This window comes from Stylophora pistillata, chromosome 13 (assembly GCF_964205215.1).
Source record: "Stylophora pistillata chromosome 13, jaStyPist1.2, whole genome shotgun sequence".
Taxonomy (NCBI): Eukaryota; Metazoa; Cnidaria; class Anthozoa; order Scleractinia; family Pocilloporidae; genus Stylophora; species Stylophora pistillata.
Genome location: NC_142531.1, coordinates 23,185,957 through 23,204,371, shown reverse-complemented (window position 1 = coordinate 23,204,371; position 18,415 = coordinate 23,185,957). Strand labels below are relative to the sequence as shown.

The 18,415-nt window shown below is 36.7% G+C and overlaps 1 protein-coding gene across 7 annotated transcripts; it reads left to right on the top strand.

The window, feature by feature from the left end:
• Nucleotides 1-3,355: 3,355 nt before the first annotated feature.
• Nucleotides 3,356-17,207, top strand: LOC111330131 (uncharacterized). 7 transcript variants are annotated; one of them, XM_088742830.1, is made up of 5 exons: nt 3,371-3,513; nt 7,137-7,215; nt 15,618-15,712; nt 16,151-16,279; nt 16,928-17,207. In XM_088742830.1, the coding sequence occupies exons 3-5, from the start codon at nt 15,638-15,640 to the stop codon at nt 17,054-17,056; spliced, it is 333 nt and encodes a 110-aa protein (XP_088598956.1). In that variant the 5' UTR covers nt 3,371-3,513; nt 7,137-7,215; nt 15,618-15,637; the 3' UTR covers nt 17,057-17,207. The 7 variants fall into 7 exon arrangements, with proteins under 7 accessions (XP_022790672.2, XP_088598956.1, XP_022790675.2 ...); XM_022934937.2 differs by lacking the exon at nt 7,137-7,215 and having other exon boundaries at nt 3,356-3,513; XM_022934940.2 differs by lacking the exons at nt 3,371-3,513; nt 7,137-7,215 and adding an exon at nt 5,116-5,222.
• The last annotated feature ends 1,208 nt before the right edge of the window (nt 17,208-18,415 follow it).

Below are 18,415 nucleotides of genomic sequence, written 5' to 3'. Positions count from 1 at the left end.
ACATGAAGAGCCTATTCGATCCTTTGTTAATATTTGCAGCAGGTGTCTCTTAACCTGTTTTGAAATTCAAATTACTCCTTTCCTTTCTGTTGTCTTGGTTTCTTCAAACAATATACATGCATATTTAATAAGCAAACGTTGAGATATTCACCAGGCCGAAAGCTTTCAATTAAATCTTTGTCCTCGATAGCTAAAGCTTCGTTTGATTTACGACGCGAAGCACAGCAGAAAAAATTCCTTATAATCCTAGAAACTCGCTGAACATCGACAAAGCAGCAAAGTTTATTTCTTTGGATTTGCAAATAACTTGGGTGAATTTTTTGGGACGATATCCACAACATGGGGAAAGACATCGTTCTCGGCGAAGACTGGCTTATCACACTGTCTGTTATTTACGGCCTGGGAGCTGTTTTGTCCGTCTGGGCGACTATTCTGTCACCTATGCTACTCGACGTTTGGGACACGCCGCAAGGACAGAAGAAGAAATCAGATCGAGACTGGTCTACCATTTTTCTGGTGCTCCTGTTGCTGCAACCCGTCACGTTTGCTGGATCAGCGGTCGGAATGTGGTGGATCTCTGCATTTGCTGTTGTTCCTCCGGCTCATTTTGTACTGACTTTTCTATCCTTCTTGGCCATCGACTTCTTTCGTCCGGAAGACGATGTTTTCAGTAAATATAAATACTCTGTTCTCTCGTGAGCGATTCTTAATCGACCAATGTTTCGTATGCAAATAATTTGTAGTTTTCAGCGTTTTTCATTTGATTTGCGCATGCTTTTGACAATGTGAGTTTATGTGATGTGTTGTAGCTTCATTATTTTAGAGTTTAGTCCGTTTTTAATAAAGAATTGTAGTGTTGAACGAAACATGAAAGTAATATAAAACATACACACTTTTTTCTGTAGCGGAGTTTGTAATCGAAAGTATTGATTATCTTTCACACAGTTTAACACAGCGATTAATTTAACTTATCAACGTCCTTCTATACCGAACGATTTTGTCGCCGACAGCTCAGATAGAGCGTAGAAACATCATTAAAGCTTGATGCTCCAATTACATGGCCTCCACTTTGGAAGAACTGAACTTTTAAGCTTATTTCGCAAGAAGGAACAATAATGGATAATTAAAACTAATTAATTATTGATTATAGACAGCCCTCTTCTGAGAAAAGAGATCACCTCTCTTCCATGGTTATCATCCGTTTTATGGTTCTGTTCTGTGACGAGAAGAAAAACATGTTCTGGAAAAATTCGTTTTTATTATCCGGAGATTTCCGAGTTCTGTTCTTAAAGGCGTAGAAACTCCCCAGCTTACGTCATACGGCAACATTTCCACGCATACCACCGTGGGCTCATTAATAGTCAGCTCGCACTTCAGAGTCACATCACGTGAGACACGTTTGCTCAGAGACTTGACCTCAGCGTCCCAGGCGTTCAGTTGATAAAGCCAAACGAAATGGCAAACGGCGCGATATTAAACCTTTAACCCCTAAAAGTGACCAGCGACTAATTTCTCCTTACAATATCACCTCTGAATCAAACACTTAAGGTCCTAAGAATAATGAATACGATCAACAACTACAGAAACTCTAGACTGATAAGCAAATTCTCCTTGTCAGCATCTTAAGAAATGTATAGAGAACATAGGGTGTAAAGGGTTAACGAAGGAGTGAAAAAGTGAGGAAGGTTAGGGTCGCGGCTCGGTTCACTACGTGTGGCCCGACCCAACCTCTTTCGTTTTTTCACTCCGCCGCCGCCATGTCTAGCGCTGTTTCATCGCGCTTGGTGTTACTAATTGAACAGCTGGAACAGGTTACGGAGAGTCCGCTGTTCCGCCGTTGCAGAAAAGCAGCCCACGCCTCTTTTTAGGGGAGAATCATAAAATCAAATTAGTCTTGCAGTTTCTCTCAGTTTTGTTGATTTAGTCTACTAAGCATTTTATTGGAAACAACATGAAACAAATACCCTCAAGCTAGAAAATGAAAAATTTTTTAATTTTGTTCGATCTCATAATCCACATGGTGGGCGAAGGGCGGGTTCGCAACCACCATGCTGGTTTAAAAGGTATTCAAATTTCCTACCTCAGTACGCGAAAAACACGATCGGTTATATTCAACTGATTTGCCACGAAACAGGCATACTCCCTGAGGGTTACAATTAAGGAGAAATGAAGAGAGCCGAGAAGTTTTGGGTTTTCATAGGACCTTTTAAAGGCATTTTAAAGGTATGATTTCACAGGTGTTTGTGTATGATTTTTCGGCATAAAATGCAGAACTCTGGCAGAAATTTTCCTTTTACTCTTTAAGTTAAAGAGGCCACTTCAAATGAGCAAACCAGTCTGAAAACAAAACACGCAAAAGTAATTAAAAAGATGTTTGCTGCGGAAGCGCGAATATTGTTCATAGCTGTTGTTTTCAGTTTATGCTTTAAGAAAGGAAAATACAGAAAAAAAAAGCATTTATTTATAACCTATTGACGCAGAAGATCTTAGCAAGCTTGTACCCTCGCTAAAATTATCAGGCTGATGATAAATATTTGCAAATTCAACATATGTACTTTTTTATTTCTGACATTCACCACTGGTTTTGAAAGTAAGTTTTATTTTAAAAACAATCTTCTAGGTAAAAAGCTCTTCATGTTTTTTTTGTTTTGTTTTCATGCTTCCTAGACTTGTTCAGGAAGAACTGATAATTGAACAATGGGTGATGTTCGAACGTTTTGTTATGATCACGTGCTTCCGTCACTTTCTCATGAAAAGGTCTTTTTCATATCACTAGCACCACTTTATGTATTGCAGCTATTTTAATATTTCCTTTTCCTGCTTGTGGAAAATAAGCCAATAATTGCAGGGATAATCCGTCTTATCGCATCCGACTACATGGCAAATTAATCCTCACAAAAAAGGGCTCTTTTTTATCTCTCAGGTCATAAAATTCTAGTTTATACCAAATGTCAAGCTATAACCCTTTATTTGATCTTGTTAAAGAGCGATTGAGTACAATTAGAGGGCTTGTATTGCCTCATTTAGAAGTTCATTACACTTTGTAATTGCGAAGAAAACTTCTGCGGAAATTAGTATTATCATTGAAACACTTAGGGACCAATTTCTAATCCGTACGGCAATTTGTGAATTTTTCATTTCTCGTGGGTAGTAACAGCATAGTACAAAAGGTGTATACCTTTCATTTTTCATTTCTGAAAATTTGTCTTTAAATTGGATGTAATTTAAACTGAACATCTGTTGTTGATGTATTGGTTTATCATCTTATCGCCCCACAATGAAAAGAATTCATTATTTTAATGAATGTTGACCAATTGCCAGGCGATCAGAGCCGCGTGTGTTTTATAAAAGCACCGACTAGTAACAGAACGAGACCAACGAATGATCAAAAACACACGTTTACTTTCATTTATCAAGTCGAACATCAGATCATTGTTCTAGAAGTACCTCAGGTAATACTTCGATAAATTGCCTTTTAAAAGTCCTCTTCAAAAAATTTAACCAAACAGCAAGGTAAGAAATCAGTCTTTGTTTGCAAAAATGCATTTTCTGTAGAAATGTTTTAAATGGTTTTTGGTAGACATGAATAGGGAAAGTGGCATTCTGGTTTTGAAATAGTTCAAAACTCTGCGTCAGTGAGTGCTCAATTTGAATCAGCGAAACCAAACTTGTTTGGACGCTTTGAAGTGAGTTTTCTCTTAAAGGACAAAAGAACTTTAAAATTCAAATTAAAACAAGTAATACTACTATATATACTACTATACTATATACATACAAGTTTATATATCGTTACTGCTTCGGCGAAGAGACAGTTCATATTACGAGAGAGAAGTGTGTTTAAAACTCGGTGAGTGTTCTCCATCGGCAGCTGATACGGATTGGAATTTAACTGACGATATAGACGGCCCTATGAAAGCACTTGTCTTCTCTAACGACGTTTAATGAATTTAGAAAACCAGAAAAGCAAGTCGAATTTGGGGACCTTGACGGGCGCTTAATTTTTTCAGACTGCAGTATCTACTTGGATAAGATTCGTTAAGATATTCCTTAGATCGAAAAGAAATTTGAAATGAAAAGGAAATCAAGTTTTATTCTGTGTCTGTTCAAAATCGAGAAGAAGTCTTTGTCAGTAGAAACCTACTGACAGAACAGCGCATCCTTATCAGTTTCAGTTTCCCTCGGAATTCCGCCATATTGGGCATAAAGAATCGATTTAAATTTGTAGTTAGCGGTATTGCCATGATTTCTTTGAAGTTCTTTCCGATCACCTTTATCTAATAAGATCACTGCGATGAAAATTTTATCCTGATAATCCTACAAAAAAAAGCATTGTCGATGGCTAAAAAAAAAGCTCTTGTGGTTTTTTTAAGAGCGCAAGATGGACTTTAAATTGACTTACATTAACTTCGAAGTGCGTATCAGCTGACTAGGGCCACGGGAGAAAAAAAAACTTTGTTTCGCTTCAAAATGACGTATTTGACTCTCGGGGTCTGTTAGTTGTTCCTCGCGTTGGTCTGGTTCCAGCAGAGTTTAGTGTACTCTCAATAAATGTGTCTAATTTTGAGCCAAATATAATACGAAGACATTAAACCAGCACGGTGCATATTCCAAACGTTTTGTTTATTTACATTTTCAGGCGGTTATCTGCCATTTCAATATCAATTCAACAGTGTGTTTTAGAAAATAAAGTGTTTTTATTGCCACAATTACCCGTCGTATAACAGCCATTAGTTACATTGAGAAAGAGGCTAAACTGGTATAAATCACTTCTTGAGTCATTTGGATGTAAGTTATCAGCCTCGATGTCTTTCTCAGTTTTGGATTAACAATTGTAGCTAAAAAAGTTAAAAGTTAAAAGCTCTAAACAACAGCTCATGAAAACGCAAATTTTGGGTAGTTTTTTTTTATTTTCTGTCCTCTTCGTAACATGCTGCAACAGTTCCGTAAAACCGGTTGGACACCTTCCTTTCATTTTGAAATATGAGCAAAACTAAAATGAAACATTGAATAAAAATCTATTTAGTGTGATGTCACAAAAGTTGCACGCTTCAGGGAGTATTTTCATTAAAATGCTAAAATAAATATTGACGTAAAATGAGTAAGATCTCGAACAGTTCATAAAATTGAAGAACTTTCAGAGCATATGATTTTTCATTAACGATTCTCGGAGAAGAGTCAGTTGGTACAAAGCTTTGAGACAAAAGAAGGAGTAATCTAAATTGGTGAGTGGGGTCTTCTTGAAAAACATACTGATCTAAGCAACATAATTTAAAAAAGGAAAAAAGCGCTTAATGGCTTATGTAGGATGCTTGCAAGAGATCTGGAATGACAGAGCCAACCAATCGAAAAATGAAGATAGCAATAGGCCTTTTTGTAAAATTTCCCCATAATCTACTTGAATTTCCTTACAGAGTCGAATTTACTAGTACGGCCATGCAGCTCTGACCAATAATGAAATTCTCCCACTGAACAAACTTGTCAGCAAAGTCGAGTCTGACTAGCTGCATGTTAGTAACGTGAGAGCCAGATGAAAGGTAAACTTGGTCTCAGTCAACTCCTGTCTGGGAGGGGAGGGGAGGGAGGAAAACGGCTCAGGGAGAATAAAGAAATAGGGTGACTATAAAATGTGAGGATATGGCATGGATTCAGGGGCATCTTTAAAAAGTGCACCTTTCAGCTGTTTGGTAGTCGAAGTTCTATGATTTTAATGGTACAAGCATGGCAATTACAAGACCACTTATCATCTTTTGGTGTACTTAAACCACCATGTCATTTAAGTCACGGAAGCACGGATTAATCCTGACAAAAAAGAAACAATACACGAATGACAATTCAAAAGTTTGAAACGAAGCAGTATGTGCTTTTGTCTCCTTTCTAATATGTTCCTAAAAATCAGATTTGTATAAAGATCGAAATTCCTATTTTAGTGATAAGGAAATCTTTTGCAAGGAAAATGTGTAGAAAATCATATTTGACAAACTTGGCTTAAACCATTTCGATAATAGATCGGTCAATGGTAAGCACTTTTTGTTAAATGCTTCTTTTTTTTCAGCAAACCGCAGACTTTCTCGAACGCATCGCTTTTTTTTTTCCTTTGGTTCTCGTCTAAATTGCTGGACACTTCATTGGCTGCTCTCACCATTATTCTTTATAGATGCATCTTGTCCAGAAAAACCGAGACATTTAAATTTTTTAGAAAAAGAGGACACAAACAGTAAACGAATGTTCTACATCATAACTTATCATTTGAAAACAACACTCACGTTTGCTTGGCAAAACAAATGGTAAACTATTTTTAGGACCTGAACGATTAATCATTTTAATTTTTTATTTCATATAACAGGGATAGCCCTGCACATGACGCAGATAACTAAGATTTTTTGAAGAGTTTTCAAAAGAAATTTAAATTCAAATTGTGTTTACATTGCAAATGTTAAGAGGGATTCATTATCTGACAGATGGAAGATTTATTCGTAGTGAAGTGGATAACTTTTCCATTGACGTACATTAGTATAAATGTTGAAAAAATCATCAATTCCAGCGAAATCTCTGCAAATTCTAAGTGAACTAGGTTTTCTTCTTTTTTGGTATCGTTTCCTTTGTTCGGTCCGTTGTGATTTAGTGTGATTCCCAAAACCGTTTTATCAATCAGACACCAAATATTTTAATTTGCAACCTTATTTGCTGGTGAGGTGGTCAAGAAACGACTGTGGCTCAAGTGAACAAGTTCGAAAAAAATTAGAATCCGTTTAAAAATGCTTCCGTCATCATGTGGGAATGTTTCCTGTAGAGTGACGTCACAACCTTTCCGTGGGTTGCTGAAGAATTAGGGTTTTTGTCTGATTCGCATTTGATATTCATGTTGAAAAGTACATACCTCCCATGAATCCTAAGTGTAACTTCGACCTTTTTACTTGACCACCCCTTTTTTTAATGTAACACCATCTATACTTAGGTGAAACCGAATTAGTGGCAAATTGATCTGGAACCTATTTCACTTACATCGAAAGGTTTCATGTAATTTGAACAAGTGTTTTGACGCGTTTGCTTTATTAATGACCGGCCATCCTTTTAAATGAATACAGCCTTGCAATCCTTTTAAATGAAATTGATGGATAAATGTCAAACGTCTATAGGTATAAAAAACAGGAGTCATTTACTACTCCGCTTTAGTGAAGCCTGAGATCTTCAAGAACGCAGACATTTTATCTACAGGTAAGATTGCGCGTTTTTTTTTTTTTTTTTTTTTTTGAGAAATTCTTTCCTCAGAACCGAAGGTGGTGTTTGAACTTACAAAATGGTTTTCATAACAAGCTTTCGCAGCTGCTGAGAAAAGTAATTAACCATGATATTTTCAAAAAAGTCATCCCTGTCACCCGCTGAGAATTACTACAAAGTCAGTTTAAAAGGTGTCACGTAACTAATACTTCACCGGGCTGACGTGAACATGACTTGAACTCTAATATTCTGATATGGTGAATGAATTTTATTCCCAGAGCTTTTAGCATATTATCAGTTTGATTTTGAAACCCACTCGTTATTAGATACACAGATACCGTATATCGTTTGTATCAAGGCGTTATCTGTCACTGCAAAAAAAAAAAAAAAAAAACGCCTTAAGGAACAATTGTCGAAAAGCTTCTTTTCGTAGCAGTGCGTCGAGATGTCGATCTCGTAACTGGCACTAAGTAGTTTGAGAGAACCTAATCTGGTATTTAAACTGATATGCAAGTGGCCTTTGTTAAGGCAAGAAAAAGTTGGGTAAGAATCGATAGCTGGGTTAAGGACGCGTCAATTAAAAATAATCGAATGCACGAATGATAAAGCTAATGTATAAATGGACGAATGAATGAACGAACGAACGAAAGACGGATGTGGATAGGTGAATAAAAAAAAACCAAGAAATAGAGAAAAAAAACCCGAGCTATCAACCGAAGAAAAGAAAATGAGAGGAAGTGAACAAATGGAAAACTCGCCGACTAAAAGAAATGAGTACGAAAACGTGGAAATGAGTAGCCGCAAACAAACAGGAAACATGAAATTGAAATAATTGTTTATTAAAAACGTTGAATTAAATTATTAAATTTTATTAAATTTTTAGCTCCCTTTTAATTTTAAGCTGACACGTACGCTTGCCATATTTGTAGATTATGGTATATTGGCTGATATACCTACCATAATGGCTAAGCCAATAAAAAGTCTTGAATTGCATTATCCAATGATCTAGTTTTTAATAAAAGAAAATATACCCATATTTGTCTAAAGTGTCAGTAAAGTTTTGAAAAACATTGAGATGGATTGCAGAGGATTTATTAGAAGAAGTTTCCCTTGATATACGTATTACTCACTGAAAGAAACATGGGACCGACCAAGCCATGACTTTTGTAAAGTTTGATTTTTTTGTCTTCCAGTGTACCACATATTGACTATTATTAAATACTGGATCATTGGATAATGCAATTCAAGACTTTTTATTGGCTTAGCCATCATGGTATATGAGCCAATATAACATAATGTAATATCTGTACATTGTAACATCCGGTTTCTTCTCACAAAATAAAGTCGAGAAGAGTGGTCTAATATCTTGGAGGCGTTTTTTTTTTTTTTAATAAAACAATTATTCCACTCGCACTAGTTGGATATGGAATGATTATAGCCAACTCGGCGCTAAGCGCTTCGTTGCCGGTTATCTATCATCTCATATCCAACGCGCGCTCGTGGAATAATTGTTAATTAGACACCTTGCTTGACTTCATTTTGCAGCGCACCATATCCTTCGGGACGCTTAACCCTTTCATTCCCCTAGATCTGATTATTACTTCTCCTTTCTGTCTACTATACAGTTTTTATGATTCGGGTTTGGGGAATTTGGTATTGAATCAACCAATGATCCCTTACTTGATATTCTCCCGTATTCTCACGACTTTTCGGCTTAGAATTGTATTGATAACGGAAAGAGAAATTATGTCTTGGTCGTTCATGGGAGCTTAAAAGATATATTGAAATTGAACATTGGGTTATCTGATCTGCTTAAAACTGAAACAACTCGAGTTACCTAAAAAGTTCAACTTAGAATCGCTAAAATGAAAACTCGTCAATGAAATCAAATTATTTCATGAACTTAGCATCATCATACAACAAGAACACGTAGTGCTTGCATATCCTTTTCTTCAAAATTGTCATAAATTTTGTTCTCTGGGACCAAGGTACCCAAAACAACACCTCTTATTCAGTTTCAAGCAGTGCTGCAGTCAAATTAATGGAATCCATCAAACGAATAATGATTTTATTTCGATTTCGTCATGTTGTTAGAGAAAGCATTGACTGGAGGGCATCACTACAATCTAACTTGCTTTTTATATGTTAAACTTACTTCGAAATCTCAGATCTTGTTTTAAATTCATCTATATACGTATGACATCACCGAAGAGGCTTTGATTGACTAAAAAAGTACAGAGTAGTTCTTTTAACAACGGCGAGTTGAGGAATGAATTAACACTAAGTAGTACACGCATTTCAATTTCTTTCGTTGGCACCTTGAAAAATTTTTGACATATAGTCTTGACTTAACTTTTCCCGTCTTACTGAAGCCTTGGGAAAATGCCTTATCGAGTAACGATCTTGAAAAAGAATATGCTTTAGCTGAGACAAAAGCGATAAAACCAACGTGAAATCAGGTACCAGTCTGTTTTCCTTCCTTGCGTTCATATCCTCATCGCGCTTACCCGTTATCATAATGCGTTGACTTCTTCTTTGAGTGCAACAAAAATATGCCTCACTTGATTTTAAAGATAAAAAGCTCATTGAATATTCGATTTGTTAATGAAAAACCCTAACGGCCTTTTCACAGACTTTCTATAAATAAAAGACTACAGTATTCTCCTGACAATTTTAAAACTGACGTTTGACTTAAAACGATTGTCAAAAAAGGAGTTTTCACGTCTTTATCATCGCCTTTTATCATTTAAGATAAGCAACCAATCCTGACTCAGTTTTTTTTTTTTTTGCGTTCAACTGCTGTTTTATACAGCAGCCCTACTTATCTAGGTCTTTACTTCGCCGTACTGCCCAGAGTTCGGTATATATCATTCAGAATCAAACCCCCACGTAAAACATCGAAAACCAATTATCATTCTTTAGTGAATAAGACACAGGTAACTGTACCGTTATCGAAAATATCTGAAATCAGTATTTCCGTAGGAAGGTTTTGTACTGGTTCGCGTAGACCTTTTCCATGAACACGTTCGCTGTAAAAGATTCATAAAAATGTGTGTTTTGCACTTTCTATTCTTTGCTGAAAATACGCTTTTTTTCAACAACTTTTTTCACAAAACAAGGATCATGATATTTGTAAAACAATGAACGAAAAACCCCTGGATGGGTTTTCGTTGTTCTTAAACTGTTATGATGTGCGCAATTATTTTCAAAGTCTCCGCTGTGGGTATATATAAATATATATATATATATATATATCTATTTAAGTCTAAAATTTTCAAAAGTACGATTAACAAACAGCAGGTAACTACATGTTACACTTGCATCTGAAAGGAATTAAAAACCGAGGTGGTAGAACAAGCAAATCTGCTGTTGACGTTTCAGATTTTTTTCTTTTTTTGCTTGTTATTACAACGGAAGCTGCGGTCAGTTTCCTGAGTTGTTTGAAAAACGAATTGATAAAAAATTCAAATCTCGTTCGTAAATGGCAGTTTGTATGTCCAATTAATGACAGCAGTGTGAGTTAAAAGTTGTTAAAAATAGTTCTGCGAAAGTTTCAAGATTGAAAGGATGATCTATTTTTGAATCGGATTTTGATATTCGGCGGATGCCATGAAATATGATCACATTTTTATTACTTGGGCTCTACAAAAGAAATCAAACTGAACATTTCCAAATTGTCATAAAAAGAAGTTCAATAAAACGCTCTTTTGTTTCTCACAAATACTTAATTTCCTTAAACTCCCATGTTATTAAAAATTTTGGCCTGGAAGTTTATTACTTTAACCTATATTACTGTAAACTCACACGTATTTTAATGCTGAAAAACATTTGAGTTATTTTTACGGCTTTGCATAGACTATTTAGATAGGCCAATATCAAAATAACGATGTTTTTAACAAAGGATTTTGTAGATTTTAGCTTCGGGCCTACTAAGATAATTTTTGATTTAATCAAAATTAACATATTTCCAAAATAAATGCGCTGTAATTAAGTAAGTAAACTTGCACTGTTTACGAAGAAGAGTGTTTTTTTTAATCTGATCCCTTTCTTTACAAAAAGAGTAATTATTTCGCTAGACCAGAATGGGTGGATTCTGGTGTGCGTCATGGCTTTACATGATTTGTTGTCGTTGCTCTACGAAAGCCAATCAAAAACCAGAAGAGTACACGGAACATGAACTCTTATCGATAATATAATAACTGAATTTTGGTTATCAAATATCACCAAAGGTAGGCCTATGTACAGTCAATACAGGATTAATTGTATTAGGCAGCGAAACGAATCAACTTCATCGGAGTTTGACATTTCATGGAGAGAAGAGTCGACAAATTGTGCTACAAGATGTTAATTATACAACAAAGACTGTTTTGAAAGCTGCTTTAGATGATAAGTGTATTTTAAGATTTTATTCAAATTCATAGAGCGGAAAAGTGACTTCCACTTTGATCCCAATCATGAGGTTCCTTGGAGGAATTAGTTTGGCACTTGATGTAAAGGAAACAAAACAGCCCCATGAACAGCGCACGAAAACACGTCTGTAAGGCGTGATAAGAAGGCTTCTGTTTCCGAAATTAGGATGATCCAGAAAGAGGTGATGCGATAAACCATCTTCTTGACTTCAATTTCCTCCTCATCTACAGAAACAGTTATTTCAGAATTTGACCAGTTAACCTTCACAAAAACAGGGCAAAAGGTACTTATACCACTTCTTTATAAAATGACTGGGACTTTTTGACCGAACATTAACAATGTTAGTCTTGTTTTAAAGTTGATTCAGATATCACGACTACTGAGATAAATTGATAAGTTCAAGTGCTCCCTTAGGGTGTAACGTTTCAGGAAAATTTCACTCCTTGTTTATTTTTCATCAGCAAAAGAATAGCCTGTAAGGTATTGACATAAAGGGCTCTAAAGGATGTTATAATGACATAAAATGGACCCCTTTATCTTAATTCTAACGTAGATAAACATGTGACCCTTTTTAAAAACTGCGCGCTTCCTAAGCAAAGTCAGTACCTACCAACGGAAAACGGCGGAACATCTAACGAAAACCCTTAATCAATCAAGTAAGTAAAACTCTTGGTTTATTTTCTTGCTCTCTCCTTAGATGTTCCCCTCACTTCAATCAGATTTCTGCGGAGTGCAAAACAGATATAGCAATATTTCTTAAATTGCAAACGGCGGTAGAAACTGATCAAAAAAGTTCAATTTTAGGAGAAAATTTTAATAATGACTTTTTTTCTGAAATACAATCCCATTTTTATTTTGGTAATTCTTGAAAAAGGGTAATTTCCTATCAAAAAGAGAGAAAGAAAAAGTCTCTAGAAAGGTCGTTCGGTAGGGAAATGATCAAAACTCGTGGTATTCAAAGAAATCAGCATTTGATGTCCCACTCAATTTCGTATATTTGCCAAGCGCTCGTATATCGTAGCTCTCGATTACAGGTATGATTGTTTGATTCCGAAAGAGATTTTAAAACTGATGAGACTGCTAGGGCTTTTTTTTTTATCATCGAACAGTCACAGTGGGCTTTCTCTTCGTGTAATGCAATAAACTTGAATACGCAAATGACTGTACTTAAAGTTTGTTCGTTCGATGATCTTATCGACGCGACAATTCTTCTTAGGCTGGCCGCTGTCAATTAAGCGCCGAGTAAAGGGCACTGTTAATTAAGTTTACGAGGAAACTGAACACACGGCGAAAATTCATTACGCGTTTCTTGGAAAAATGACACCGTAAAAACACCCTTGGTCGTCTAAATTTATTTGCACACTAAATATAGCGACATCCTTTAACCTTTTTTTTGTTATTTATGCAAGGAAGTATGCCAATGACTGGCGCCAAACAACAGGAAGAATCAGCCTTTTTTCAATTTTCCACTCACCAAAAGCCTTAAGGCTATACAAATTAACCTGCCGTAGTTGCTTAAGAATTTAATTTCCTGTTGGTATGAATGAAGATTGCTTTATATTTCCCCCATTACTTCAATGCATAAACTAAAATACAGCTCTTGTAGAAGCAGTGCAGTGCGAGACCCACTCTATACTTTTGATTCACGATTAAAAGTTCATTGACACACGGTTGTGTCGCCCGGTAAAAAAAATCAAAACTGATTTCATCAGAGAGGAGGATCAAATGCACACATATGAAAACGAAGGTAATTTTGTTCCTACGGTATGAATTAAAATACCGCTTGACTAACGGCTGTACAAATCCATTTGACTATCGAAAAAGAGCCTATTGCTTCAAAGTTTGCATTGGAAAGTGGAAATATTTCGCCGTAACCCAATTACCAGAGGCTGGCTGCTATATAGGCGTTACAAAACCAACCACGGTGAAGTATGTTCATATCTTATTGAAATCACTGCGAGGCGTTATGTGGCCTTATCAGTCACCAAGTTAGCGATAGCACTGTTCCGGGCTTATGTACTGCGAAGGTAATCGAAGACCATTAGCCACCAAATGATTTGTACGTGATAATTTTTTTTTCAGTCAGGTAGGGTGGGGTTGTCTGGAAACTTTCGATTTATCAAAATATAAATCTAGCTACGTGTTAGGTATAGATTGACACAGGACACTTTCTTTGGACGTTGACAGAATTTGGTATTTTTGTCAGAGTTCAGTTGCTAAAAATATCCAAATTTTCAAGATGTCTCGTGGAAAGCAAGGAAGAATTTTATATTTCCGTTTGTTAATGGCTTTTTCATTACAATTCATAAGCACCAGTCTAGAGTTTCTGTGGTAAAATGACATTCCAGGTTGAAATTTAACGTCGAACTTCCTTTTGGTTAAAAAATAGATAAGATTGCCTTCGAGCTTAAAATTGCTCTATTTCCTCATTCGATGGGCTCCCAATGAAACAGGAAACCGACAGCAACATGATCTTCTGTTTAGACTAAGTTTAAATATATGTGCATTAACTATCTACAATTTCCTGGATCAACAATCACTTTTTGAGGTCTTCTCTGAAGGCGTACCCTGTGTTATCGCTTCCTTTTCAGTGTTAAGCTCTCGCTGCTGAGTTTAGCTGTCATTGGTAAGCTTAGTTAGTTTTTGCTAGGAAATTTAATTTTTCGAAGCATTTTTACCAATACCCTAGATACGCAGAGCCTTAATTCATAAGCAACCGAACCGCAAAGCCTTTTACAGCCTCATCTTCATAGTGTTAGAGAAAACTTTGCGAGCTATAATTCCCATATTTCACTGTCTTTAAAAGAAAAAGACATAATATGAACTTCATATATTTCATTGTATCTAATTTTAGTTTTGTTTCCTTATCATCACCAACCTTAATTGTTTCAAGAAAACTTTGCCTTTAACCTCAGCTTTCTAATCTTAGTTCTTTTTCTTTTATCTCACAAATCTTTGATGACATAATTTTCTTCGAATACGATTCAGGTAGGTAGCTCAATAGGGAAACAAGAAATTAAAGTGTTCGTAGTTTAGACAATCAGTTAAAGGTCTGACGAATCTGATCTCATGCCGTCACTGAAAGAAGATTTCAAGACACTATGCGTGCCAGAGTTTCCATCTAACGAACACACGTAAAGGTTTCTGATGCCTTTCAGATATTTCGTCGATTTTTCAGCCCTTATTGATAGGGCTACTTCTCTACCACCAAACACACTTGAGTTTGCGTCTGGAATGTTTCCGGAAACTTACTCAGACTTCACGAAGTTAAGACGAGCTTTCACATACATTGCTCTGTCACTTCATGGGATGTTCCGGACATTTTTCGCAGATTTTTCGGTGTTTTTCCAACGAAATGTCAATCAATGTACCTACCTGAAATTCAGATGACATATTTGTCAAAGCATTCGACACGTAATACCAAGGTTTACACTGAATTCACTCATCGAAAATGCACTCAAATAACTGCTGAGACTCCTCTTTTTTCGATGTTCGCGACTCATAAATTTTGAATGTTTTCTTCTAAGGTCGAGTCCGTTAGAGAAACTCGGACTTTTTTCTCTCGCGCATGAAACCGTGAAACAATACCAAAAGCTTGTTTCTTCATTAGAAGACCGAGCAAAAAATCTACAATCTTTCTTATTTCATATGCTTTTATTTACATATCTTATTAACCAAGCGCGAGGGCCGTACTGGGAGAATATCGGCCCGAGGTCTTGACAGTACGGACCGAGCGCAGCGAGGTCCGTACAAAAAAGACCGAGGGCCGATATTCTTCCAGTACGGTCCCGAGCAAGCTTGTTTAATAAGAGATTTATTATACGACTGAAGTTCAAAGGGACACAAGTGCGGTATCATTCGGGACAGTGCCCGGTCCAATAATGAGAGAATATTGACCGGCAATAGAGCATTTTGATTGGTTGACTTTAGTTATTGGCCCCCTGACTGCCCGAGTCGTGTAATAAATAGTCGTATCATCTTCTTTTCAGCAACGTACAAGTCAGACAGGATGAGGAAGATTATAGCTCTACTGGTGCTTTTAGTAACTATTACTGCGGCAAAGTTTCTTGACGATGGAATACCGGTTAGTATCTTGCAACTGGCTATCGCATATCACCATTAACGCATTGCGTTGACATGTGCAAGTTACACATACAACACCGTAGCCTTCTCCCAGACTCGTGCTGAGGATTGCGCTTATGCGATAAGCCAAGAGTAAGTCTGTGAAGGAGATCAGCGGGTAATCTCATTCCCAGAAATCTCTTTGAGATTCGTAACTCGCACATGCGCTAGAGTTGCATTCTTTCTATTGCCTTTCAAGCTATAAACTGATAAACAACTGAGAAATAATGGGCTAAAGAAGGGCTTTGAGATTCGTCAGAGAAAGATACGTATGAAAGAAATATATGGTGATTGCTTTCAGGTTGGTTTGCCATTTTTTGCCTTTTCATGTTTTCGTTCTTAAGATTGACAACTGCACAGACCCAGTGAAGTGAATTAGGATTTTTTTGTTTTGTTTTAGTGCTTGGGTAAGTCTTGTTGGTTGGACAGCGATTGCCCACAGTGTTCTCAAACTAAAGTCATCTGCAATTATAGAACTGACACGTGTCAAGAGGAGACATTTTGGGATAAGTGGATAAGAAGAAAGCCGGTGAGTTGAGCTACCTTCCTTGACGGGCGCCATTCAAGTTGAGTTGAGCTTCCTTCCTTGACGGGCGCCATTCAAGTACAGCACTGTTTATAGCTTACAATTTAATGCTTTCAGGGGGGCGCAGGAGGAGGCTCTTGACCGCAACCTTCCGTTGAAGAGTTTTTTTAGAGATAATCTCTTAAAAGGAAGTGTTTTGCCGAGACTACCTCATGAGGGCTACTTTTGATCTGTTGTTCTGAGTGAAAGCGCTACAATGGCCGACAGTGTAAAGATTCCGGTTTGGTCGATAAAAGCGACTTCCGCGAAAAAGGAGGAAATTTACACTCCAGGCGTCTGTGAAACAGTCGCCTCTCTTTAGTCGAGACAGACAAATAAACGCACAGAAACTGAAAATCCACCCCGCCATTTTACTTAGTGGTATTTGGCAGTGAGTGTTGACGTCTCAAGCTATTCTTTAAAACAATCCAGAGCTAGCTGTGAAAGCGCTTCTTAACGTTCCATCGTTGTATCTATTACCATGGGGACTTTTTCGATGGGGAGATGTGGGGGGTTTTGGAACAAAGAGGAATGAAAATAAGTCGAACATTGAGCTAGCACTTCAATTTTGTTACTCTAGGCTAATCAGAGTTAACTTTATTTTTCTGTTAGTGCCCCCGATATTTCAAGAGATCGTGTAAAGATACAGCTGACTGCAATTGTGGTGGAAAACTGATCTGCGAGGATAATGAATGTGTTGTAGACAGGATGACTGAAGAAATTAGAGCACGAAGACATTAACCAACGCTTTGGTACCGATCACAAGAAGTTAATATCACACTTTCCTAAAACTAGTAACAGATACATCACTATTTAACATGAGATAAGACGATGTGAATTTCTTGGGTAACTCAATTGCGAGTTCTTAAATAAAAGAATATAAGTTACTGATTCTGACCTAATTGATGTCGGTTTTTTTCAACGCTATAACTGTAATCACTGTCTAATGTCTGCCTCCCGATCACCAGTTGCCGTTTCGCCGGCGATAAATCGAAAAACATACTGCTGACACTCAGTCACGGTCGATTCACGATTCCGTACAGTCAACTTTAATCTTCAACCTTAATTGAAGTCATTTACGAGGATCCCATCGCTAGAATCTATTTAGCTATATTATAAATTAACCTCAAATTACGTTTCGACTAATTTCAGTTACTCAATCACGCTTAATTCTCATTTCGTACGGCAAAAAAAAAAAAAAAAATATGTGGCTTGTTGCTATATGATTTTGAAATGCCATGAAAAAATTAAAAATTATTTTCATCTCTTCGTCTCGCTCTCTCTTTTTGTTCTGTTTTTCGTATTTTTTTTTAATTGGGAAAAATTTGTCCTAATAGAAAAGTAGTTCTTCCATTCAATAAGATCTAAATACCGACCATATGGTTCTACTCCGTGAGCAAATATATCAACGTAAATCATTGTTTTCGGGAGGATGTAAGATAGGCTTTACGTGTGCTGTTTTCAATACACGAGGGGCGTTATCAGTTCCAATTTCTTTTCGGGCTTAAAAGATTAATTAAAACAAAATAAAGACACGACTTTTGTAGTCTTTTGTATGGGGCACCAACGGAGAGGATATTGATTTTCCACCGTGTGCGACCTCCCGCTAGGTGCTAATAGCCACTTTCTTCTTAAAACCAAATTTTGCCTTTCAAAGGTTATTTCACGTTAAACTTAATCAGTTTATGGGTGAAAAAAAAAAAAAAAAAAACTAATTTTTTCAATTATGTTCTCAAAACTTTACCCTCGTTTTGTCAAAATAGTTTTGATTTCGCACTGTATTTTATATCAAATCATTTGTTGAGTGATAGGTCTTCAACTTGTAAAACAAAGTTCTGCTGGTTACTTTATCCAGTATGCAAACTATTACCTTGACGTTCCAGAAATCGACCGTCAACAAGTCAGTGATACGATTCACTGTTTGCAAGAGTGCATGAATAATGAACGATGTTTCTCAACCAACTTGGCGGAGAATCCTGACAAGAACGGGCGTTTCACATGCCAACTCTTGCCTACGAACAAGAACAGCGCTTCTTTTTCTTTCAAGCGGGAAAAGTTCTCTTACTATGTTAGCTCTGTAGTAAGACACGTTAAGTTTAA

Bases quoted from the DNA above. Each gene is read 5' to 3' on its own strand.
- LOC111330131 (XM_022934934.2), top strand. From the start codon at position 13,354: ATGCACACATATGAAAACGAAG. The intron at 13,376-15,617 runs GTAATTTTGTTC...TCTTCTTTTCAG, and splicing joins GCACACATATGAAAACGAAG to CAACGTACAAGTCAGACAGG. The intron at 15,713-16,150 runs GTTAGTATCTTG...GTTTTGTTTTAG, and splicing joins TTCTTGACGATGGAATACCG to TGCTTGGGTAAGTCTTGTTG.